Genomic DNA, 26,796 nt, shown 5'->3' with positions numbered 1-26,796 from the left:
AGTCCCCATGAAGCTGGACTCAAATTCAATTAGAAAGAGAAAATGGTTGGTTACACCTATCAGAATGGTACCATTGCACCAATGGGCACATTTTTCCTGGCGGGACCAATATTTCTATATTTCCTTCTCCTTTTCTATATTTCAATCTCCTGCCAATTTCTGTATTTGGCTACTGTTAAGCCCATCCTTTTTCTTTTTCCATTCAATTCCAATAAAGAGATGTTTATATTTCATGTGTGTGCATTTAAGTTGTCATGTGCCCTGGGGTTCTGGAAGAACAACGGGGAGGACTTAATAAGGGATGTATGACAGTCTTGCAGTTGAGCTCTTTGAGGCTGACCCATTTAGGGGTTCTTCCCTCACCTTGTAAAGTCTCTACCATGTGTGGTCTTGTTTAATTGCCCAGTTGGCATGGCCTTGGTAGGGGTGGAATGACATGGTTTTTGCCCCTGAGGCAAGGTCAGCAGGATATCCATGAGTATCATTGGCTGCTGTGGGCATAAGGCTTGTTTGTATAATAATGTATATAGTTTTACATTCCTCTTTCAAGGAATGTCCTCCCTGTTTACATTAATGACTCCATGATAATCAGAGACAGCACAAGTCCAGGAGGTAAAGGTATGGCTAATATTTCAGCAAAATGGTAAATGCTGGGATCTTCAGGACAGCCATTAAGGCTGTGGAAAAGAACTCTAAAAACATGAGTTCAAAAATATATATTTCTCAACTATGCAATATATAAGGGTGCAATATGAATTGTATGAGGAGCTTCACAGACCTAGAATAGCAGAGACCGTTGCATTGATGAGCCAGCTTGTCAGAAAGACACAAAGGCAGGCAGAAACAAAAGCAGGCAGATTTCTGAATTCAGGGTTAGCCTGGGACAGAGCAAGATTAGGTCCAGGTGTGGTAGAAATGGTAATTTTTGGGGCAGGGTTCCACCTAGCTAGCTTATTGTCTGTGCTTAACGAAGGCAGGCAGGTTTCTGAATTCTTTTGCAATGTTAAAAAAATGTGCTTGTTGTCTCCTAAGAACCAGGGGACTGGGGTCAAGAGATCCTGATTCATAGGATAATCAAAAGAAAAATGAGAGTAAATGACAGGATCAATATGTAAAATAAGAGATTGGGCTATGATCTGCAAGAGATGAACTATCCAGAGAATATTTTAGACTAGCAAGAGCGAACTGCTAGGAGAACTGAAGGGGGGGAGGACGGGAGAGAGAGAAAAGAGAGAGAGTGAGAGAGAGAGAAGAAGAAGAAGAAGAAGAAGAAGAAGAAGAAGAAGAAGAAGAAGAAGAAGAAGAAGAAGAAGAAGAAGAAGAAGAAGAAGAGGAGGAGGAGGAGGAGGAGGAGGAGGAGGAGGAGGAGGAAGAGGAGGAGGAGGAAGAGGAAGAAGAAGAGGAGGAAGAAGAAGACAAGAAGAGGAAGAAGAAGAAGAGGAAGAAAAGGAGAGAGAGAGAGAGAGAGAGAGAGAGAGAGAGAGAGAGAGCGAGAGAGAGAGCGAGCTGTCTGGAGATCTCTAGAGAAAGCAGAACAGAGAGAAAGCAGACTGCAAAGATGTCTCCAGCAGAGTACAGGCCAGCATGGACCCAGGACTTGACTTTGAGTCCTTTGTTTTCACTTCTCCCAGAGCCCCTCTCCAAGCCCAGGCTGGTCCTTGGCACTTTGTACTTCAGGAGCTGTGCCATGGATCTGTAATCAGGTAGCTTTTGACTTAAAGCTTCCTGTATACTAAGGTTCTATTGCCAAGAAGATGGTACTGGGAACCAGATCATATAAAATCAAAGATGCTTTTGCATTCTATGGCCTTTAAAGTAAAACATGCTGGCTATTATTCTGAAAGTCGCGGTTACTTGAATGTAGATTCTTCTACAGATCAAAGCTAGTGAGGGGTCCACTGCCTTCAAATGGCTACCACCCCTCCTTGCAATGGCTCTGCCGAGTCTTGTTTTCTATGTATCACAATTCTACTCAGCAGCTGCTCACTCATTTGTGCTCTCACTAGTGACTGGGAAAGGACAGAGTCCTATGCAATGTCTGCCAAGGTAGCAAAAGATGCATAGATATATACTAGGAATCAGGATGGTGAGACAAGAGGGAAGCCACTTAATAGCAAGAGGGCAGTTGAGTTTAAAGAGCCCACAGCAATGGGATTGAAAATATGGGAGAAATTCCAGTTGTCTTCCATTGCAGTTGTATGATGTAGGTCACCTGTTCAATACTCATGACCTTCATTGTTTCTTTCCAAAGAGAGACTTAGAAGATTGCATGTGTTTGGTGTATGAAGAGATTTTTGTCAATTAATGTTGTGGTTTGCCCTGGAGTTATCTGTATTTTGATGCTAATTCCACTGCCTCAAGGACAGCTCCCTAGTCACTTACTCAGGACTCAGGTGACTTCACCAGAAACTTCTCCCCATTTAATTTGTAAAATACAGGTGAGGTCAGGTACAGGATAGAAGGAGGCCTGTCATTGGAGGAGAAGGAAGGATGGGCGGGAGGAAAGTTTGAAGGAAGAGGAGGAGACTGGAACAGAAAGGAAAAGAGACAGGAGGGACAGAGAGAGAAGCAGTGGCAGGACACTATGGCAGGTGACGTTAAAGATTCCACGCTGTACCTTTACAGGTTGTTACAAATGTTTTTAAAGGATGGATGTGTATTGGGCTTTGTATGTTTAGGAGGACAATTATATCTTATCAATTGGGCCAAAGGTTATTGTGTTGTGTGTTCTTTCACGCAGCGATTTAAGTGTAAGAAAGTGTGCGGTGACTGGTCTGGGCCGCCACAGAGTTGGGATGTGTGTTTCTGGGATGGAAACCTGCCTTGGGAACTAGGTAGGTAGAGAGATTGCTGACAGCTCAGAGAGAGGCCTTTTGCAGTGTGATATGGGATGGAGCAAAGCGAATGAGAGGCTTTGCTGACTGAGAATTAAGATGTCCATCAGATATCTTGGGGCATCACAGTGCTGAACCTAGTGACGTAAAAGACAAATACTTTTTAATTTTTTTAATATTTTTACAACAACAAATTAACAGTTTTGTGAAAATTTTCAGTATTATTGAAATTATGATAAAACAGTGTGAAGAAAGGAAATTTAAGAACATGGCAGGTGAGGTTTGAAGACACATATATGTTGACCAACATGTGTTGTCAGAGGGAAGGATTGATTGAGTAGGAAATATATGTTGAGATGTAAGAGGTTTTGATGGGCTCCCCTCAGCATCTCCGGTTGTAGTCGGTGTGTCAAGAAGGCCTTCATTTTGATAGCATTGAAAGCTGTTGTTAAAGTGTTCAGTGTAGCACTCCTGCCCATTGCTATTATTTATTGGTTTTCTCATCCAATCCTATAGTAGGTGTTGGCCTTCTGAGAAAGGAATTGCGTGGTCTTGGCATCATACAGGGGTCACCATGCAGATTACAGGGAAAAAACTACTCTGAACAAACACCCAAAGGAAAGATTGATGATGCACAGGAAAATGTATCTTACTATTTGGAAAAACGACTTGGACAACTTGGAAGTCCCTCGTCTTTAGTCTTTCATGATTGTTAACATGACTCATGTGAGCATACATGACCTTTTGGGTTAAGAAGAGACTTGGAAATTGTCCCTGTCATATGGGATCCATTTCATTGCCCTTCCAATTGCTCTGGTTCTCTTCATTAGTGATGTTCTAGTGGTAGAGCTGGCAGCAGGGTGGGCCACTGGCAAAACAACAGGACAAGATTGGGTAGTAAATTATCTTAAAGTAGATAGTCCCTGGCTGGAAACCAGGATATGCATGTAGTGTGGAGCGTAGCCTGCAGCAAAAGATTTAGCTTCTTTGAGATTTCATTTAGATTTAACAATTTTTAATTGATTTATTTTTGACCCTTATGTAGCCCTGGTTGGCCTGCTTCTTCTTGGAGAAGAGCACCATGTCCCTGGGGAGCTGCGGGGGAGGGTGCCGTCTCAGACTCAGCCTTCCCATAGGAGCCAGAAAGTTGTCAGCACCACCCGAAAACACTGTGACCAGCCTTCCTGGGAGTTTTAGGTAGCCATCATATCCATCAGTGCTTGACCTTCAGATGTAACTTCCTCTTTGGTAATGTTGTTACCTGTCATGATATAGGTCTGTCTTCCCCCTTAAGAACACTGAAGAATCCTTTTCTTTTTTCGTAAGGAGAAAGTGTAGCAGAACTTTTTCGGCCCTCCGAGTGGTATGAACAAGGTGACACAGAGGCTTTTAAAATATTTTATAGCTTTGGCCTTTAGCTAGGGCAGTCTCCCAGCTACCCTAAACAATCTGGCTATCTTGTCATGACCTGTCACACGGCTAGCTCTATGCCTTCTGTGATCCACTACAGTCTGTCCTGTTCCCTCTGTCTGTCTCTCCAATTCTGTGTCTCAGTTCTTTCTTAGCATCTCTCTCACTTAGAGGTTCTAGCCTCCACTTCCTGCTCAGCCACTGGCTATCAGGTCTTTATTACAGCCTGTCAGATAGAATTTTAGGTGCCTCTAGGCTAGAGAGGAAGGGTGTGTATTTACAAAATGTGAGGCTCCCAGGGATGGGCTGTAGAAATAACATTAAAATCTTGCTGGTAGAGAATTAACAGGTGACTATACAGAGACACACCTTCCACAATGTACCCCAACAGGAAAGAGTTCATGTTCTAACTTTCATCCTTTCCATCAAGTGGAGGCAAAGTCAGATGCCTCTTCATTCCCTTCTGATTGTAGCACCTGGCCCATGTTCCCCTTAGGAAAACGTAAAGGGAGGAACAACACATAAAGGCACGCTGGCTTGAGTGCATGCCTGAGCATTTTCATACGCTGTTCTAGTGTATTTGTAGCAATTCAAGAAGGCAGGATCATTTCATTGACCAGGAGCAGTAATTGGTTGGGGAGTTTGAGCCAGGCCAGTGTGAAAGCACTGCGAAGGTTGTTTACCACGTGAAGCTCTCAGCTAGGATGTGAAGGCGGCTAGAATTCATCCTGTGCTCGCTAAGGAACAAACACTGGTGCTTTTGCCTATTCCCACTGCAATGGTCAATCACCTTGTCCTGGGTGGAAGTTTACTTCTCTTTGCTATCTCCATCTGCCAAATAGGGGTTAAGTTGTGGATCCTGATAATAAAGAACTTTGAATTTTAAAATCTGTCCCCCTCCCAATTTTTCTTAACTGGTGCTGCTATTGCTGTTGTTGCTGTAATGGTGGCGTTAGTGGCTAACATTTCTGAGTATCATGTGCCAAGTGCTATTTTAAAATTATATATATAAATATATATATAAATATATAAATTTATATATATATAATTTATATATATATATTTATATATAATCTCACCCAAGATTAGGTTTTTGATTGTGGCTTTGCCTTGTTGGTGATGATTTTTGACAGCTCTTGTAATATCCCTTAGCTCCATTCCTTTATTCTATAAAAGAACAGAATTATAGGAGATCTAATTTCCAACTCCACTGATAACATTTCATGTTTGCTATTTGAACTTTGTGTCACTGGGGTCCTGACATAACCATAAGGATAGTTGAGGACAGTGGAAACCAACAGGGGATAGAAAGTGTGCTCCAGAGAGCAGCAAAGGAGGGATGGTTAGCACCCCTGAATCTCTAGGGGCAGGAAGATGGCGGCATACAGAATCCAGAGGAAGCCGTGCTGAGGTGACTAAAATGACCCCCAGTTGGAGGGAGCTGTTACTCTGGCTCCTTTCCAGATAGAGAACTAGAAAAGATCAAGACCTCACTGTCTAATTCCTGCTGAAGATTCTTGGCCAAGCTAAGGGTCAAAGAGCCCAGAGAACTACTTGGTGCATCCTGTGGACATGAGGCTCTGTGACACAGAATATGGAGAAGGGTCCCTTGGATCTCCATGAACTTCATTTCCAAAGTGAGGCTGACTCCTCTGACACTGTGTGAATATCAAGAAGATATGACTTTAAGTAAAAATGTTATGTATTTGGATATTACACGATAAAATTCAGTGGCAACCTTATATAAAACTCACTTCATAATGACAAATGTATTCCTTTTTAAGCAAATGTGGCACATGATGTTTATGTTCTCACATTAAATTATATAAGAAAAAAACTCAAGATATTCTAACAAATATATTTTTAAATACCAGAGTATGTCATCTTTCATTTGGAGGACGATGTCTATAAAACAAAGATTCAAATTTACTATCATATTTCACCATGAAAGTAGACAAACTGCCCCACTTTTTAAATAATAAAATAGTCCATTTATTTTATTTTGTTTCATTTTTAATTTAGTTTTGAGAATTCCATAGCTAATGAGTATGATCATATCTGCCCCCATTTTCCTTCCTCACTCACCCAGATACCAATGACACATTTTCATTCCAATGAAATAGCCTCCTCTTCTGTTAAAAAAAAATCACACAGTCCAACTAGGACTGAACATATGTGAGTGGGTGTGGTGCCTGCCATCCATTGGCGTATGGCCAACTTAACAATAGCCACACCCCAATGAAGAATGATTCTCCTTCTCCCAGCAACTACTAACTTCAAATAGCTCCTCAATTACGAGCAAGGTCTTATGGACCCTCCCTCATCCATGAAGGATTTTTGGATGACTTGATCCTGTGTAGGTCTTATGTAGGTAACTGTAATTACAATGAGTTCATGAGTGCAAAGGATGTGGCATGTCTAGAAGACGGTAGTTTATAGAAGTCCTCCCTATCCTTGGTCTGCCTCTTCTTCAATGATATGTCATGAACTTTGGTGGAGGCGAAGGATTGATAACAATGTCCTATTAGAAATATGTACTCAAGAGTCATTGATTCTTAGTACTTTTATCAGTTATGAGTCTTGGCATTGAATGCTTGGCATCGATTGCTACCCACTGCAAAAACAAAAACAAAACAAAACAAAACAAAAACCAAAAAAACCCCAAAAAAACCAAAAAACAAAAAACAAAAAACCAAAAAACAAACAACAACAACAAAAAAAACAAACCAAAAAACAAAAAAGCAAAAAAACAAAAAAACAAACAAAAAAACCAAAACACAAAAAACAAAAAAACAACAAAAAAAACTTCTCTAAGCAAGGTTGAGAATAAGCCTAGATCTGTGAGTATAAATATAAATATTTAGTAGGCTGCTTGAAAAGATCATTTAGCAAAGTAACAACAGTAGGTTACCTGCTATAATTACACAGCAAAACTATTGCCGAAGACATCATATGTGTTGGCTTCAGAACATAGAGAAATCAATTCTAGCCTACATGTAGGGAACCGTTCTCTCTCCTGGCTAGCTTTCATACTGCCAGAAAGAGCTATTCAAACTTATTGGGAAGAGAAAATATCAGTGGTCTTACCCAGTGCTGCAGCCTGAATGCTGTAATACTGACCTGAGATGCACTGGTACATTAGTGGCATGATGATTATGAGGTAACCAACTGCTTTATGATAGGTTTTGAGGTCTGTTCCATGGGAGGAAATCCATGCCGACTACTGTCAATCTGGTCAAATGCCCTACCTTTAAAAATTGAAATTGGTTATGTTTGCCTTTTGTGTTAAACACCTGGCTGATTTATCTAAGTAGTTACCTTTTATTCTCCAGATGATGAGCAAAAGAGAAAGGTTATATTGCTATTGCAAGGAGTTTTTAGTATGCTCTCTGGTGAATGGAGTCAATGTTTAACTCCGAATAACTGATCAGCCAGCTGTGTCCAAGGGTCATAATATCTCCCTTCATTTTAAGCATTGTCTTTCAGAATAGAGATTTCTTTTTATGTAGCATAATTTTTTTGTTAGTTACATTCAAGTATTTACTTTCTATTATAATAACCAAACCCTAACATCAACTTACAATGAGAAATTAAGGAGACAGAAGTCCTGCAATCTCATTTGAGGGTACACTACTCCCATTGTCCCAAAGACCACCCTCTAAGCCTCAGCTCTTAAAGCCCGCCAATACTACTATGGGCTGGAGATGAAGATTTGAGTGCCTGGACCACGAGGAAACACTTCAGATCTAAACTGTCGCAGCACATATGCATCTTTGCGAGTATCTCATACAGGCAGATTTGTGGATTTTGTTCTTACCATCTTCACGTTCTGTACTTCAATGCTATATCTCACCATAACTGTTCCGTATGTTTCCATCTTTATTTAAAGATTTTTTTCCTGGGTACGAAATAAGCAATATTTAAGAATGAGAATAAAAACACTGTAAAATGGCCAAAACCACCAGGCGATAAGTGATCATGGGCTGGGCACGAGCATGTGTCTCTAATCACTGCTTGACATGCACTTGGAAGCTCATGCTGTTCACTCATAAACAGAGAATGCCGAAAGACCTGCTGTATTTATTGACTTTTTACAAATAGAAATTGGAACTGATACCATCACTGCCTTGGTGATATAAACCCTTTTTTTGGAAATCAAAGGGCTTTATAAACTATTGGATGGAGAGATTCATTTTAGACAATCCTTGGTTTTCATTCCAGTCTTTTATTAAAATGGAAAATAGATGGTAATGGTGTTTAATCTTGGAGGCTGAAGACTACTTTCTCATCTACTCTGTCACCTAGAAGTCTCGTGCCATGGGTAGAGGACAGGTTGAAGTCAGCTGGCCTTGAGTTGGGCCCTGGGTTCTTCTTTTGTTAGCTGCATTGCCTTACACATACCGTAAGATGCCCTCAGGGTTCATCCAAGGCAGAGTTCATCTTGGCAATTCTTGTATGCACCCACTCTCTGTCTTCCTCCCTTTCTGTGTGACAAGTTGGGCATCCATTAAACAAACACTCTGCTTCTGTGAGGTGTCTGGCATGTCCTTGGCACTAAAGGATGGGTAGTGTCCACTCTCATGGGGCGTCCATCTTAACTGTGGAGATGAAGTGAGACAGAAATGGATAAAAGAGGGTAGGGTACTGAGCTACATAGGAGTGAGCTTGGTGCCATTGAGGTGGGATGAGTGTACAGGGCTGTCAGAGGTGGTTTGAGTTAGCCAGAGGAAGTGAGGAAATGAGCAGAGGCACAGCCATGACCTGAACCCTAAGGTAGGAACAGATAGAGTATGTTTAAGGAATAGTATGGAGCCCCATTTGCTAGGAGTAGAGCCAAAGATGGGTTCCAGGTCAAATGAGGTCTTATAGGTCAGGAAAATCATTTTAAGTGTTTTAATTTTTATATGGGAAGAAGTAAGAAGATTACCATAGGAAGAGGAATGTCATACTTGATGGAATTGTGACAGGATCCTTGGCTGTATGCAAAATGACATCACAGGGAGAGGAGGGAAGCAGAGAAGCCATTTACCCTGGACTGTGGTCCAGGATATAGAAACCTTTATAAAGGATCTTCAAGATCTAAAACTAGAACTATATGACCTGACTATACCACTTTTGGCTATATACTCAAAGGGATCTAAGTCAGAATATAGCATAAATGCGTGCAAAGGCATCTTTATTGTAACATGATTCCTAACAGCCAATATTTGGAACCACTGTCTGTGAATAGTAGAAATGAGACAGGCTTGGTACTGTAAGGTCCAGACAGTGAGAGTCTCACTACAGTCTCTGCTGAGAGGGAGGCTTTCTACTCCCTTCCCTCCATAGTAGCAGTTCTTTTCTCCCTTTGCTTAAAAACTGTCATATGAACCAGGTAATGGGGGCACCCTTGAGAGAAAAGGTGACACTCTGACCTTTCCTTTTGAGTTGACTGAGAGTTAGAGCAAAGAAACTACTAGTGAGAAAATACTGACGGAAACAACTTTAGAGAGCAAGGGTTTATTATAACTCCCAGTTTCAGGGGGGCTCTGTTCATGTTTAAGTGGTGCTGCATATGGGTAGAATACTATAATGGCAGGAACATGCAGAGAACAGTGCTTTTCATGGCTCACCAGGAAACAAAGAGAAAGTCGGGGCATGACCAGGAGTAATAAACTCACAAGGACCCTCCCCTATTGACCTACTTCTTTCAATTAAGCTTCATCCTGACGTTGGACCACCCACTGGGAACCATGCATTTAAACCATAATCTGTTGCATATTCAGCATGCAACAGAAGCTACTGAGTCAACCTGGGCTGTTTTTGCCACATGATTCTAACTCTTGCTGCACCCTAATGTTAACTTGCTTTTCTAAGGTTCAGACAGCCCTGAGGGCATACTGCTCATGAAGCCCTCCACTGGAGGCTGGGCATGCACTACTAACAGATGAATCTCACACTTCCCTCATTTCTCTTTAATACTGGCTCCTTATGAACTGTACTCCACTTATATTGTTTCAGAGAAATGTATAAAGAAAGACATTAACAATTGGAATTTAAGAGCAATGTCAGTCCCATCCCTGGGTCTTACCAGGGAGGGGTTTTTGTTGGCTTGCCTGGTTTTTGTGACTGAAAATCTCCCTATCCCCACAACCCCAGCGTTGGCATTATAAGTGTGTGCTGCGATGGTTGATTTTTTTTTTTAAATAATGTGGAATTTGAGGGTTTAACTCAGGACTTCACACTTGCGTGGCAAATGCTCTTCTAATCAAACCCATTTCAGATCTTTCTAAGGTCAGAACTGAAAGGCAGAAATTGTTCCTGTCACCCTTCAGGCTGATGGACAGGGGCAGTGTTGGAAATAGGGGTTGTCTGGACTTACCCTGCTGGCATTTTTCAGGGAATTAAATCAACTGAGTACCTTTTGTATTTATTGGTCAACTGGTTATTCTGTTCAGTGCTATACTCAAGTCTTGCACATTTTTCACTTGGGTCATCCATCTGTTTCTTAATGACAGGTGGAAGTCCTTTATATACTCTAGCTAGAAACCCATGTTGACTCTCTTCATGAGAACGTCTTTCCCCAGGATGTAGCCTGCAGTGTCACTCAGTCATCATGTGTGAGCAGAAGCTCTTCACGTTAATCCAGAGTAATATGGTCAGTCACCATTAACATGTATTTATCTTCAATGTTCTCATAAACCTAGCTCATCTAATTTTCATAGTAACAAAATTTGAAACGAGGGTAAACAAAGGTAAGAGGAATGGAGACTTTTGATCTCCGGGAATGGCAGAAGCAACATCCCTATGCAGCCCTTGCTGTCCCAGAGCCTGTGTTCTGGGCTCTGTTGTGTCCCCAAAGGTGCTAACAGACATCCCATAGAAAAGATGTAGTCATTGCACATCGATCTACTTGACTTCCACAACTAAAAAAAATAAATGGAATTGGTTGGTAAGACAGTTATTCATTTATGCATTTGTGTCCACTCCCTTCTGCTTGTTTTTCTAGTTGAAGTAGAGGCTCGGATTACTAACCCAAAACACTGTATTTTTAATTCGAGTATCTAATGTCTTAGCTTTTCCTCTAAACAAGGCTCTAAAGGCACCACGCAAAGTTTGGTGAATTGTGTTTTTCTTTCACTCAGTTGAAATGGCTTCCTGTTGTCTTTGTGATGGCTTCTTTGATCTGTGAGTTGTTTAGAAGGGCATTGTTTAAGTTCCAACTCTTTGGGGATTTCCCCCAGATATCACTTTTCTGGCAGTTTTCAGTTTAATTTAGTTGTGGTCATGGAACAAAATATTTATTATTTCAAGCATCCACATTTGTTAAGTTCATTTTATGGCTCAGAATTTGGACTTTCTTTGTGACTGGGGATTGGAAAGGATAAGGATCTGTTGTTATTTGGTAGAAAATTCTATAAATGTAAATCAGACTGATTTGGCTTGGGCTGGTTTTGTCTTCCTGACTTTATGGCTACTTGTCTTCTCAATTACTAAAACAGGGGGGATACGGGTGTCCCTCCATGTGACCTCTGACTTGCAATAGTTGGTTTAATATTTTGTTTTTTTTTTTTAAGTTCATGATGCTATGAAAGTGACATAAGTTCAATACAAACCATACTGTGTACTTTTCCTAACTAATGCTATATAGAACTATACCATCATATTTTGCAATGTGGGAGGCAGTGGCAGCAAATGTAACTTCCATTAGCCAGGCAGTCATGAGGGCAAACAATGATGTCCCACGATGGAGCCTACTGCTAAGCTGATGACACGCAGCTGACTGTGTAACCGAATGTATTTTAAGCTTAGATTGTTTTGCGGCATGTGTGTTCGGGTGTGGCTCCGTTGTAAGTTGAGGAGCCGTGGTAATTTCTATTTGAAAACTTGCTTATTATCCTTTAATTTTTATCTATTTTTACTGCATGCTTTTTGAAAATGTATGCACACAGTTAGGCTTATTTGATTTTAGTGAAGGGATCGTTATGTAGGTTTCTCTCATATCCTGGTAATAGTCTTTGTTTTGAAGTCTGCTTTGTCTTAGCTTTTTAAAATTGGTGTTTGCATAATATATTCATACTTATGATCTTTTTTATGTCCCAATATGCCTTTCTATTTAAATTATATTTCTTATAAAAATATATGCCCGAGTTTTACTTTCTTTCCTAACTTCACAATCTCAGCCTTTTGAGTTATTTAAACCGTTCACACTTAATATAATCCTTAATATATTTATATTGTAAATTTATCATTTTATTATTTTTTCTTTGTTCCTTTTTTTTTCAATTTTGAGCTTATTTTGTTTGATTTTTCTACCTCCTCTCCAATAATGGTCTGTACTGGAAGGTTTTGTGTGTCAACTTGACACAAGCTGGAGTTATCCCTTGAGGAAATGCCTCCATGAGATCCAGCTGTAAGGCATTTTCTCAATTAGTGATCAGTGGTGGGAGGGCCCATTGTGGATGGTGCCATCCCTAGGCTGATAGTCCTGGGTTCTATAAGAAAGCAAGCTGAGCAAGCCAGGAGAAGCAATCTAGTAAGCAGCACCCCTCCATGGCTTCCGCATCAGCTCCTGCCTCCAGGTTCCTACCCTGTTTGAGTTCTAGTCCTGATTTCCTTTGGTGATGAACAGCAGTGTGGAAGTGTAAGGTGAATAAACCCTTTGCCCCCAACTTGCTTCTTGGTCGTGATGTTTTGTGCAGGAATAGGAACCCTGGCTAAGACATGGTCCACTAGTTAACTCTAACATGGGCATATTTTAGTGACTCCTCTGGGTTTACCGTCTTTAATTGATTACACTCTCCTTTCAAATATAAATCTCCACACCCTTCACACAATGCAATTTACAAAAGCATTCTTCCCTTCTCTTCCTTTAACCATCCCTTTTTGTTGTCATAACTTATGCACAGGCTATAAATCCCACAATTCACAGTCACTCTTTTTGCTTTAACCTGAGTTTTAAATCTTGTTCCTCTAGTACCATTTTCAGAGTCCAGTCTTTTCTTGTCCCATGAACTCTTAATACTATGGATAAACTATATATGTTTATGTGCTACCTCTGCCTTTGGCAACAACCAATCTCCTAAACTGGACTCCAGAAACCCAACAGTGGCTCCCCTCAGGGATGGTGCTACCCACGTTGAAAAAGCATGCTTCAGAAAGTGAATTATAGTCCGTGTAGATTAAAAATAAGGATGTTTTTTTATTTATCATTCTTTTTACCATTTCTAGTACTTTCTATCTTGTGTAGATTCATATTTCGACTTGGATTATACTCATTTTACCCAAAGAGCTCCTACAACATTTTTTTGTAGGGCAGCTTTGTTGGCAGTGAATTAAGCTTTTGATTGCTGCCATATTTGGGTTTTGCCTTGATTTTTGAGAGACATTTTCTTTATGTGTAGTATTCTAGGTTAACAGATTTTTTTTTCTTTACATACTCTGAAGCTGCCACTCTCTTTAGCTTTCACAGTTTCTGCTGAGAAACTGGCTGCAGTCCCATTTAAGATTTTCCCTCTGTATTTAATGTGGCTGTTCACCCAGTATGTTTAAAGAGCTTGCTTTTCTATCTTGGATGGCTTCGGTTTCACTATGGTGTGTCTAGGTAGGTGACTGCTGATGGCTCTCATGCCCGCTCAGCTTGGACTTATGTGACTACCACCTGCGTTTTATTGTTTTTCATGGCTTTTGGAAATTCTTAGCTGTGGTGAATTATCCACTCAAATATTTAATCTATTCTCATTCCTACTGAGATTCTAATGACATGTACGATGGGTCCTTTTATGTTGCCCTATGATTTAAAAATTATTTGCTCACTTACTTATCTGGTTTATGTGTGTTGGGGTAGGTGGGTGGCTGCATGGACACACCCATGTGGAAGTCAAAGGACAGTTTTCAGGAATTTATTCTCTCTTACCATGTGGTTTCTTGGTTTCCAACTCAAGTCGTCAGAATTGGTGACAAGCATACTTACCCACTGAGCCATCTAACTGGTTTTGTGCTGTAGCTTTTGATTATTAGATGGCTTTCTTTACTTTTATTTTTCTTTGTTTGATTCTTATTTTCTGGCCAACTCCTCTTTAGTATATTTTTTATAATTATCATGAAGTAATGATCTCATTATAGCAGACGGTCAACTTTGGTATCATTAATTGCTTTATTTCTTAACAATATGATTTTTAGGTTTTGTGTACCTTGTAACTTTTTCAGAATGCCAGGCATTCTGCATGAGAGGAATGGGACCTGAGATTTACAGTGTTTCCACTCTACAGAGGTGCTCTTTTGCTAGGCCATTAGTGATGGGACAGAGCCAGTCTACTGAGAGGTTGAGGTGAGTTTGCATTTTGTCCCTTTAGGATACCGTGAGCTTCAGGTACCTTCAGCAATCTACTGCTACCATAGCATGCTTTGTGTTCTTGATCTCTGTTGTAATAAGACGTGGATTAAAAGCAACTTAGGAAAGGGAAGGCTCAATTTGGCTTAAATTCTGGGTCACAGTATAAGACTGAGGTAGGGAATTTAGGGTACAGAGGTCACCCAGGAACTTGAAGCAAGGGAAGAACACTGCTTCTTAGGTTGTTTGTGCATATGTCCCAGCTTTCTGTGATGTGTTGTCACTTTGAAAAATTAAGTTTTCTTGGTTCCTTTGAAACTTAAGATTCATCATGGGCAGAACAAAAGTTACTATTTCACAGATGATCTTCATTTCTCCGGTGACGGTTCTCCTGCAACTGCCTAAATATTAAGTCTGAGAATGGGTTTATAATTCTATTTGCCACACTCCTTGCCTTTCAGGCTTTCCATCAAAGACAGGAAGTTTCTCGCCTGTGCTGTATGCCATAGGCTTATGGGAAATGAAATTTGTTGATTCTTTGTAGAAAGTTTTCTCTTACAGATTTACAATATTCATTCTGATGAAATGCCTTAGTGTGACAGTTGGCTAAGTTTAAAGAAAAGATAAAAAAGATACAGATATGCAAATCAAAACAACCCTGAGATCCCACCTCACACCAGTCAGAATGGCTAAGATAAAAAACTCAGGTGACAGCAGATGCTGTCGAGGATGTGGAGAAAGAGAAACACTTATCCATTGTTGGTAGGATTGCAAACTGGTACAACCACTCTGGAAATCAGTCTGGAGGTTCCTCAGAAAAACATTCCACTACCTGAGGACCCAGCTATACCCAAAAGATGCTCCAACATACAACAAAGACAACATGCTCTACTATGTTCATAGCAGCCTTATTTATAATAGCAAGAAGCTGGAAAGAACCCAGATGCCCTTCAACAGAGGAATGGATTAAAAATTGTGGTACATCTACACAATGGAGTACTACTCAGCTATCAAAAACAATGACTTCATGAAATTCATAGGCAAATGGAATGAACTAGAAGATATTATCCTGAGTGAGGTAACCCAATCACAGAAAAACACATTTGGTATGCACTCATTGATAAGTGGATATTAGCCCAAAAGCATGAATTACTCAAGATACAATCCATAGACAACAGGAAGCTCAAGAAGAGGGATGATCAAAATGCGGATGCTCCCATTCCTTCTTAAAAGGGGAAAGAATATCCATAGGAGGGGATATGGAAGCAAAGTTTAGAGCAGTGACTGAAAGGAATGGCCATTCAGAGCCTGCCCCACATGTGGCCCATATATATACAGCCACCAAAACTAGATAAGATTGATGAAGCTAAAAAAATGCATGCTGAAAAGGACCAGATATGGATCTCTCCTGAGAGACACATCCAGAACATATCTAATACAGAGGTCAATGCTAGCAGCAAATCACTGAACTGAGAACAGGACTCCCTTGGGGGGAATTGGAGGAAGGAATGAAAAAGTTGAAGGAGCTTGCAACCCCCTAAGAACAACAATGCCAACCAACCAGAGCTTCCAGGGACTAAACCACTACTGAAAGTCAATACATGGACTGACCCAGGGCTCCAACTGCATATATAGCAGAGAATGGGCTTGTTGGGGCACCAGTGGAAGGGGAAGCCCTTGGTCCTGCCAAAGTTGGACCTCCAGTGCAGGGGAATATGGGGGGGCAGTAGGGGGGATGGATGGGGGGAATACCTGTATGGGGGACGGGGAGGGGATGGGAGGGCTTGGGGACAGGAGACCGGGAAAGGGAATAACATTTGAAATGTAAGTAAAGAAATATATCTAATTAAAAAAAGATACAAATATAAGTTTCTCTTGAAAAGAAATTAGTCATTGTTTAAATAATTAACTAACAAAGGTAAAATTAAAATATAGACATAAATAAAGTGATTTATCACTTGGTAGATAAATAAAGCCGATTTGTCATTGGTAGAATGGAACCCCTCCCAGAGAAGCAACAGATTTAATAGCCATCTACAGGTAAAATATGCCTTTATCAGAGCTCTGAGATTTACACGAGAGTTTACAATACTTCCTTTCACTGAGAAGTTGGCTTACGCCCTGCGGTAACAGAACTGCCTGCCCATGTCCCTGCTAAAAATACGTCTAACTGTGAACCTAGAAGCAGCCTTGTCTGTTTATGAGATATAGGTGACAGCTCAACCTTTATATGCACAGATGCAGAAGTAGCTAAGATTGTGTTCATATCTAAAAGGGAGCCCCATTTTGGCCTCTGCCATCTCGACCTTTTACAAACACTGGAAAACCTCACAGAAACTCTTCTAACTTTCTAACAGACCTACAAGCAGCCCCATTTGGCCATAGAACCCAAAGACAGTCCCATCTTCACACAGACCCTGTAGCAATCCCTGAATCCATGAACTAACAATCCACTTCAGTCCTGAACCCCGGAAACAGGTCCTTCTGACAAGAGTCTCTTGGAGTTGTTGCATCCATAGACCGTGGTGGCAGGCCCACTTTTAAACCTTGGCTTAACTATGCCAATGCATTCCTAGATCTCTTACCTCCAGACTCTGGTCATACACTCTTGCAGTGGTTGCATCCTTAGACCGTGGTAACAGATCCATTTTTATGACTTGGCTCAGGTATATCAGCACACAGTCTTAGCCATCTTACTTATAGAACCTGCCGGCTGATTCACGCATAATCTACCCGCATGACTGATGATGCTCTCCACCAGGATGAAACTAACCAGCAAGAACTAAAAGTGACCATTTCCCAAACACAGAGAAAGCCACGTTAGGGCTGCAAGAAGCACGCAAATATGACACTCACTTAAGGGGCCAGATAACGCTTTAGGAACGAAGCCCAAAGAAATTGAGATCAACAATGTTCTCGGCAGATAATTAACAACAGTAATCTTAATGGGTCTTAACAAACTAGATAAAAGCACATGCAGAGAACTTAAACCAGAAGTGAACAAAGGCTCAAAACGTATGAAAAAATTGAAAAAGCAAACATAAAAATCATAAAGAAGAATAAAGATGAAATGCTGGAGCTGAAGAATAGAATGATAGAACTGAAAACTCCAACAGAGAGCTCACAAGAGAAAAGAAAGAGCTCACAAGAAAACTCCAATAGAGAGCCAACACAATTGAGTATGAGAAAGATTGAGGGCACTAAAACATGGAACACTTAAAGTTGTCCCAGTTGTAGAACGAAAAGAGAATACAAAAAAATGATTATCATTTAACATGTGTTTATTAACAGAGCTAGTATGGACATTTTAGCTTTATTAATCCCAACCATCCATGAGCATCTATAGTCAAAGTTTTATAGTTTTCTGTGGGACTTTTACTCTGTGGTTACTTTTACAATTAGGTATTTCATTTGGGCAATGTACAAAATTAACTCAAATGTGTTAAAGATCTACATGTAAAACCTGACACCCTGGAACGTTTAAAGGAATATGTGGAGGAAGTCTCACAGATACTGTATTTAGGCAAGAAAAACAAAAGAAGACAGAATTATATCAGCCTAAAATGTATTCTCAATCTGACTCAATTCAAGACCCCAAAGATAGGCATAAGGGTTTTCCGGATCCCTTTGTCCTTCTTCCCAATGTGACCACTTTGAATAAATCTCTGTTTCCTGCTTTGTATTATTTTTTTTAAATGAAAAAGTATTTATAAACCAAAGTTCTGGAAAAGGACCCATATTCAAGAAAATCTTATAACCCAATAAGGGGGAAGGGGAGGAGGGACAGAGAGAGATAGAAAAGAGAGAGAGAGAGAGAGAGAGAGAGAGAGAGAGAGAGAGAGAGAGAGAGAGAGAGAGAGAGAAGAACCTAGAACATTAAAAAACCCATCTAAACATGGAAGGAAATTAAATAGCCACTTCACCAAAGAAAACATCAAATAGTCAATAAAAAATTTTATCATTAGTCATCAGAACCATATGAAACAAAGGCAGAATGAGATATTACTTAATAGTTGTTAGGATGGCTAATATCAAATGGTAAGATAGATGGATAGGTACAGATACCTAGTGGTGAAAAGCACACTACAGAAGCCATTGTTGAAATAATATGGATATTTTTCTAAAAACCATTTGATGCAGCAATCCCACTTTCAGATATATATATATATATATATATATTTCAGATATATATTTCAGATATATATTTCATATATATATTTCATATATATATATTTCAGATATATATATATATATATATATATATATATATATATATATATTTCAAGAATTTGAGGTCAAGATCTTAAAAAGAGATGCTCACACCCTTGTTTATAGCTCAATATCCACCATTGGCCCAAAGTAGAAACAATCCAAGTATATACCCACAGATGTACAGAGAAAGTGTGGTGCGTGATAAGAGGAGGGAGTTCTGCCATTTGTGACAATATGGCTGGACCTGGAGGACACTAAGCTAAGTGAAATAAGCCAGGCACAGTAGTACAAACACTGTATGATGTCACTTTTATGAGAGATTTACTATTACAGGACACGTAGCACCTGACTGTGAGGTTGTTGTTACCAGACCTATATTGAGGGGAAAACAGAAGATGTCAATCAAAGGGTATGAAGCTTTATTTGCATAGTATGTATGGATTAGCTCTTGAGCAGTGGTTCTCAACCTTTGGGTCACGATCCTTTTTGGGGGAGGATCAAATGACCTTTTCACATGGGTTGCCTAAGAACATTTGCATATCAAATATTTACATTATGTTTCATAACAGTAGCAGAATTACAGTTATGAGGTATCAACAAAATCAATTTTATGGTTGAGGGTCAGCACAGCATGAGAAACTGTAGAAAAGTGGCACAGGATTAGGAAGGTTGAGAACCACTGCTCTAGAGTCCCATTATATAACAACATTATAGAGTGTAAATAGAGTTTTGCTAAGAGGGTAGCTCTTTTATGCTAAGCATTCTCAACACAAGGGCAAAATATATTTAAGAATGGGTCAAGGGGAACATATTCAGAGGCAAGGAACATGCTGTGGTCTGTCATGTCACGTAAGTTAGATATGTATAGCTTTTTGTATATCAGTCTGCCTTAATCAGGTGGTCTGGAAAATAAAGAAATAAAAACCACCCACCCAAAGAAACCTTTACAAACATTTTATCGAATTTCTTTTAGTCATCGTTTAAATATGTATATGTTTGTTTGTGTACATTAGCACATACACCTACAAATATGATTTATACACCTTGTTAAGTGGGTTTTTTTAATGGACACCTTTCTGTGGGTTGAGCAGTATGAATCTAAAATAATAATGTGGTATTTGTATTGGTGAGGATGCTGAAACTTGTGCTGTATTTTTGGTTTACTGTTAGGGCTGTGTTCTTTCATGTAGCTCTCTACTTCCCACAAACGGCCAGCTCTGATGTGTATGTGTGAGTCCGGAGGAATGCACTTCATCTCGGCCAAGATGAGTTGTTGAGTTTTTGTGCCGAGATCCCTTCGCCTGTAGCCTTCATCCCTTTGAATTCATTACAAAAGGAGTGAATATTTTTGCCAACCTATTTTGAGTCCTAGAACAAAAAGAAATATGGGTATATGATGTTCTTAGTACGTGTTACATTTTCTTTTCTTTTTTGGTTTTCCAGGAAGTATTTTGGAGAGAAAATTGGGCTATATTTTGCTTGGCTGGGGTTGTATACATCATTCCTGATCCCATCTTCTGTCATTGGAGTGATTGTGTTTCTTTATGGATGTGCAACAATCGAGGAAGATATTCCCAGGTAAGTCACTTTTAGAGAGAATCTTCCATTCCCATGTAGTCAGAGTTTGGAGTTTTGCCCTAGCTGAGTACATTTCACACAACTCTTTCCAAAGTCTTTCCTCTTTGTCCTCTATTCCTTCCCACACAAGTAACTTCCCTCCAGAGTTGGATCTGGGAGCTGCAGGTTCTAGAGGTTCTGAATGGTTGCAGAGCCATGCTGGTTGCTATGGTCAATTTGTTCCTTGGGGCCATCACCTGCTATGACAGGCAAAGAACACCCAAGGAAAAGAGTTGTGCCAGATAAATGGTTTTGTCCCCTGATGTCACAACACTTGCCTTCTGGCTTCCCATTAAATTCAGATCAGATTGCATATAATATCATTGGATAGAGGTCACATATCCATGTGGTCATATACTAAACCAACATAAATGCTATAGGAAGTGGCTGCAGGGAAGCTTTGTGCTGTGGCTCAGAAGGTCAGGAACTGAAGGACACAACAGATCAGGTAGGGCTTATAACAGAGCCAAGAGAATGAAGGCTGATTATTGTGGAAAAGAGAAGGCCTATAAAGAACAAAAGTACTTATACATTGCTGGGGATATTACACATTAATTGTGTGATTACATCCTATCTCAGTATCACTTGGGAGACTGAGGAAGGAGGACTGCTGAGTTTGAGGCCAGGCTTGGAGCTACATAGTGAATTTGAAGTCAACCGAGGGTACAGAAAGAGAACATACCAGAAACAACAAAGTTTAGAAAATAACATACCACCACCACCAACTACAAAAATGTAAAACACAAAACCTAGGAAAACTGTAAGAACATATTTGACCACACAGTTCACTGAGCCATCTCCCTAGTGCTGTGCGTTAAAGTGAAAAGTTCTCTTGGCTCAGCTTGTCCTAATTGGAGATGGGACCAATTGTGGCAGTGCTACTCAGTCAATTTTGTAGCAATATGGTGTATTGCCAGTAACAAGACGAATTAAGGACATTGGGAAGAGACTATAAATGTTCACTGTAGTTGACTGCGGTAGTGGGGGATGTGATGGCCATCCTAAAGAAAGGGCTGAGAACTGGACTTGTGGAGTAAATAGTGTTCCCTAGTGAGAGGAAGCAGGGCTGGTCTTTTCATGCCCACTCTTGTAGAGAGGGACTTAAAAAAGCCACCTGAAGCTAGTGTTGCTACTGTACAGAGCAAGCTAAGTAAGTTGGTGCTGGTGTAAGAGACAAGAGTGTGGATTTCTGGCTAGAAATCCTTCCTATACTGTGAAGCTGTGTCTACACATGAAGTGTGTTATTATCACTGGGATATATCACACTATCTGTCAATATTTGTGTTCTGTCACCCATGAAGAGAAACCCATCTGTGGCTCTTGGATGGAGCAGATAGTGTATTGGCTAGTTTTCTCATGGTCCTGACAAAAATATCTGGAAAAGGCAACTCAAGAAAAGTTTGTTGTAACTCCACCGTTAGGGAAGGCACAGTCCACTATGGTAGCAGGAACACAGGGTAGGTGATCACATTGTATCCACAATCTGGAAGCAGAAAGCAATGGATGCTGGTGCTCACAATGTCTTCTTGTGTTCTTTCTATTCAGTCTAGAGCCTACATTTAGGGTGAGTCTTCCCCCTTCAATTAAATATTTCTAAAAAAAATAGTCCTTACAGACACACCCACAGATATATCTTCTGTGATATCCAGCCAGGCTGACAATATACACTAGCAAGAACATTAGCATAGGATAGAATGAAATGAAATATTAGTATTCTTTACCAGCAGGAAGGACCAATGTCTACAGTACTGTATTTTTATGTGGCTACATGTTTGTATTTTTATCCTGCAGTCACATGTAATTTTGAATTGTGAGTCACATTGAAAAACATTGAAATCCACTGACATATGATTGAAATCCGGGTGGTTGATTTTCGGAATCAAAAGAATGTTGGAAATCCAGGAAGATGCAATAGTAGATACTTCCTGTGGCTTTTGAATGAGGGCTGCTCTTGTTTTGTTATTTGTTTTGAGTGATGGCCATCAGACCTAGGCAACACACAAGGCAGATGCACCTGCCACTGAGCTGCCTCCTGAGCCCCAAAGGCCTGCTCTGAAAGTGTAACTGCATATATATCAGAAGTCCAGATTCTGTGGACCTGATAAAGTCACGCACAAGCATTCCTGGTTAACAGACAAGCTGTCTCTAAATCTAAACAAAATTATACTCCTTAACCTTTCCCAGACACACCTAAATACCCAGCACGGTTAAATACTTCCACTGTTTTTGTTGTATTATGGAATCACAGTAGCTGTACAAATTAATGCTTTCATTGGAATAGCTTCACACATGCATGTCCTGCTTTGACTATACCCGCTCATCTTATTGCCACCCTCCCTCCACCTTGTATCCTTCCTTCCCAATTATCCTTCTTTTACTTTTAGGACAATTCTTTTCTTGATTTAAATTTAAGTAATTTACTACATTTGCTTGTGGATGCCTGACTTTGCTCTGAAGGGCTGGCATTTGTGTTTGCATCAGTGGCTTTGTATTGCAGCTTTTAGTGTTCTTTTATTTGATTCATAGTTGGCATTCTGACTGTAATATGTTCCTGAGACGTTCTTGTCTTGTCTTGTTTATCTGGGATTCTAAATATATCTCATGATTATGTGTTTGTTGCTTTTTCCTAGACTTGAGAACTTGGTGTATTTTCATTGAATTGGTTTTCTGTGTTTTTAGTTTTTATCTTAGCTTCTTATTCTACCCTAAGACTTCTTAGGTGTGGTCTCTTAGTCAAATTCACACACACACACACACACACACACACACACACACACACACAGCATAGCTGGACTAAATCATAGTTTTAATTCCATTTGATTTTTTTCTTCTTGTTATACATACTTGTTACCTTTGGGTGTGGGCACATGTCTATGCAGGTGCATGTGTATATGTTTATGTATTAGCATATACCTGCAGAATCCAGAAGTGTGTTTATGTATTGGCATATACCTGCAGAATCCACAACCAGATTTTCTGGATCTGGATTTACTAGATTTTAACCAACTTAAAATGGGTGCTAGGAACTGAACTGAAGTCTTCTGGGAAAGTAACAAGTGATCAGACTGCTGGGCCATCTTTCTGGCCTCCTGAATCAGTAACTTTGCTTCCCATATATTTCCCTTTAGCTCTTGCTTTTCTTATTCCTTATTGAATTCTGTGGTTTTGGAAACAGGCCTCAGCCTAGGCTAGCTTAAGCTCCCTGTGTAGCAGAGGGTGACTTTGAGCTCCATGGCATTGAAATTGCACTTGAATTGGAGGAAATGTAGGCACTGGGGGGAGGGGTGGGCTCATTGTGTGAATAATACACTAAGTTCAAGATACACGATCCTTCAGAAGATATTCCATGTTATAATATCTTTCTTTCTCCTGCTGTTTCAATTGTCTAGATCATCTTCTCTTCCTTTTGTTTACTTTGTCTGAGGGCTGTTCTATAGTGTTGTTCTTTTAGTGCATATCCACTTATTTCTGCCCCTGTCTACATAATTTCTTTCCAACAGATAACTTGGGGATTGACTTGTCCCTTTTTTTAAGGCCTTAAGACTCATTTTTTTTCCATTATTTACTTCAGATTGATCTGCTTTTATACAGTAGGCATGTATAGCTTTGAGCTTCCTTCCTAATGATACTTTTGCAATCTCTCAGATTCTCGGTTTTCTGGGCTGTTTTTCCATTTTCTTTTACCAACAGAAACTTTTAAAGTTGTTCATGATAATCGCTCTGATGACCTAATGATTGCTCAAGGGTATTAGCCTCTAAAGTTTCCCTTGCTGTTGGTCAGTTTCAGTCTATTGCTGTCTGCTAACCCTACTTGGGGGATCTTCTTAGAGATTGCTAATTTTCCTATGAAGCCTGGAATTCACTATGCTCTGATTTAAATATTTTTATTTTTTCAAAATTGTAGAGTCCTAGGAAGTTGCAAAGGACAGGGGACCTTAGTAGCTCTTCACTTAACTACCTCAGCTCTCATGTTTGCCACAATTCTACTAGAACTTTAAAGCTAGAAAAGTTATACTACTCATGGGAAACTGTAATTACTTTCATTCCTAAGTGCTTTATAAAAGATGTTTGAGTGGTAATACTTCCACATGGTCCTGGTACACCTAGAGGATGTTGTCCCTGAGACATCAGTTTCTTTTTTTAAGTAGATATATGGTAGGAGAAGGTGGGCACTTTCTAAAAACAGCTGATTAATTTAAACCATATTGGAAAAGGAGGTTGGTTACTTCAGCTCTGAGGCCTTAGGATCAGATGTTTTGTCTGCATTTCCTGGAAATGGCCTCTCTGTGCCCCGCCCCCTAGCTTCGTGTAGGTCTTGAATTCCTAACTGTGTTCAATCATCCACTTCTAAGAACCTTATTTACTTTAGGGCCTTGAATTGGTTGATTGGCAGGTCATTTGTCAACTTTCCTATCCTTTCTAGAAAGAAATGATAGATTGGAGAAATAACCAATCAATTTATAGCCTCAATTACTTCCCACTAGAAATCTAGGATTTTTAAAATGAATCTGGCATATAAATAAAAAGAATTATTTTCATCCTGATTGGGTTTTCTCATCATTCAGACTGTCTGCAAGGCACCTGTTTCAAGACATACAACCCTTTTAATGCCATCCCAGGACTGAATTTTTCCAAAATTCTCTTAAAATTGCATGGATCAAAACATCCAAATACATATCAACAATTCTGACTTCAAATGATTTGAGAAGAATCCATGTTACCATTTGGTGCACATAATTGACAGGTGCCTGCATTTGACTGTTTATAAAGAGGGGTCATTAACACAGTGAATACCATATTGGTTGATGATGCTAATAAATTTTTATTCCTGATCTTCTGGCATTGACAAGATTTAGACCAAGTGGGATTATTCTCCTTGGCATGTAAGTATGTAAACCAGGCAAACAAAAGTCTCCAATGCACATCTATGAAGGGCAGTCTGAGGTGCACATGCTCTTAGACATGGCTACAAGTCAGAGCTCTTACACTGCAAAGACAAATTCTTTTCTGGTTAAATCCATTTTATTCAGTGGACTTAACAAAACAGCAACAGTTTCTAATTGTATAGTGATGGTTTGTGGGGGACAGAAGTTGAACTTTACTGTGTTATAAAGACGTGGGACCAGCACTGAATGTGTGGCTAAAATATCACCAGATAATAATGTTGATGTGGGCAAGTCATGCTTATTGGCACTTGCCAGTGGCAAGATCAGCAGTGAGTGAGTGGAAGAAGGGTATTTCTCCTAGGAGAACCAGGCTTTGCATACTCTGACACAGAAGGCTTGCCCTGCCAGAGACTAAACCCATTAAAGACAGAAGCCTAGAAGTTGGGACTTGAGGGAGAGTGACTGTTGTAAATCTGCACTCTCCAACTGCATAGGCAAGGGGAATTAGAAATGGGTGCCCTTGGCTTCTAGGGTTCCATGGAATCTCTTGTTTTACTCATAGGGCTAAGGGAGCTCTCAGGGGACAGTGGCCTCCAGGGTTTTAATAAACTGTGCTCTCCAGCACCCCCTGCTGCCTCTTTCTGTAGTGAACACAGCTGTGGGGTCCAGGAGGGATCCCCTGCTTCCTTAGCAGTGTTTCTCCAGCTGGGGTTGAGGAAGACTAATGACATTTGCACAAAGTCCCTCAATGAGCCCTCCCTCCTTTCTCCCTGAACCACAAGCCTGACTATTCACCTATGTCTGCAGAGGGAGGGCTTCACATGGAGCAATGCATTCAATTTTCCTCCCAGTATTTGGTAATAGAGGAATATTGAGGAAGTCATCCAGGGATAGTAATTCTTCGATTCTTATTTGTAAGTGTCTGTATCCGCCTTAGCATATTGGATTCAGCATTACTCAATGAATTGGGAATATATCCATCAGCCTATTAAACAGAAGTGTATTCATAGGTCATTAGTGCCACTTGGCTCATGCTTCCTTTTTGGTGTAAGAGAATCTCATCCTTAGAAGGATTCACCTTCCCTTTTATTCTTCCTAATCCTGTTTCACAGTTGTCATAATCCTTAGTGGGCTCAGGTTATTCGTCTCCATTCCACAATTACAAACACTGATGATGGAAACATATATTCTTACACCATTCCGAACATTCCTCTTCACACACTTTCTCAAGATGCTGCTCCCGTCATATGCTCATGTTTGTTTCTGCTTGGGACTAGGTCATATATTTGTAAGGCAGCCCAATCGGGTATAAAAAGATACCCTGTACTTGAAGAATGAAGGAAACCCAACCTCAGTGTGGTGCTTTTTCACAGCTGTGTGTGTCTTCTACCAACCTTATAGCTGTAGCACGTCCAAAAGCTCTGATATCATTCAGTGCACATACCCCTGAGGTGATCTTTCAATGCTCATATCTGTGAGATGATCGTTAGCTTCCTGGGAAGTTTGTAGTGAGAGAGAGCTACCT

The 26,796-nt window shown here is 40.1% G+C and overlaps 1 protein-coding gene across 1 annotated transcript in view; it reads left to right on the top strand.

Moving 5' to 3' along the window:
• Positions 1-26,796, top strand: part of Ano2 (anoctamin 2) — a 332,547-nt gene that overhangs the window by 131,772 nt on the left and 173,979 nt on the right. The window contains exon 10 of the mRNA XM_032906571.1: positions 20,212-20,346. Within this exon, the coding sequence (XP_032762462.1) occupies positions 20,212-20,346 (135 nt within the window). The remainder of the gene's footprint in view (positions 1-20,211; positions 20,347-26,796) is intronic.

The sequence above is a fragment of the Rattus rattus genome, chromosome 6, assembly GCF_011064425.1.
Source record: "Rattus rattus isolate New Zealand chromosome 6, Rrattus_CSIRO_v1, whole genome shotgun sequence".
NCBI classification, from domain to species: domain Eukaryota; kingdom Metazoa; phylum Chordata; class Mammalia; order Rodentia; family Muridae; genus Rattus; species Rattus rattus.
The sequence above is the reverse complement of the archived record's forward strand: the minus strand, read 5'-3'. Positions and strand labels throughout refer to the sequence as shown.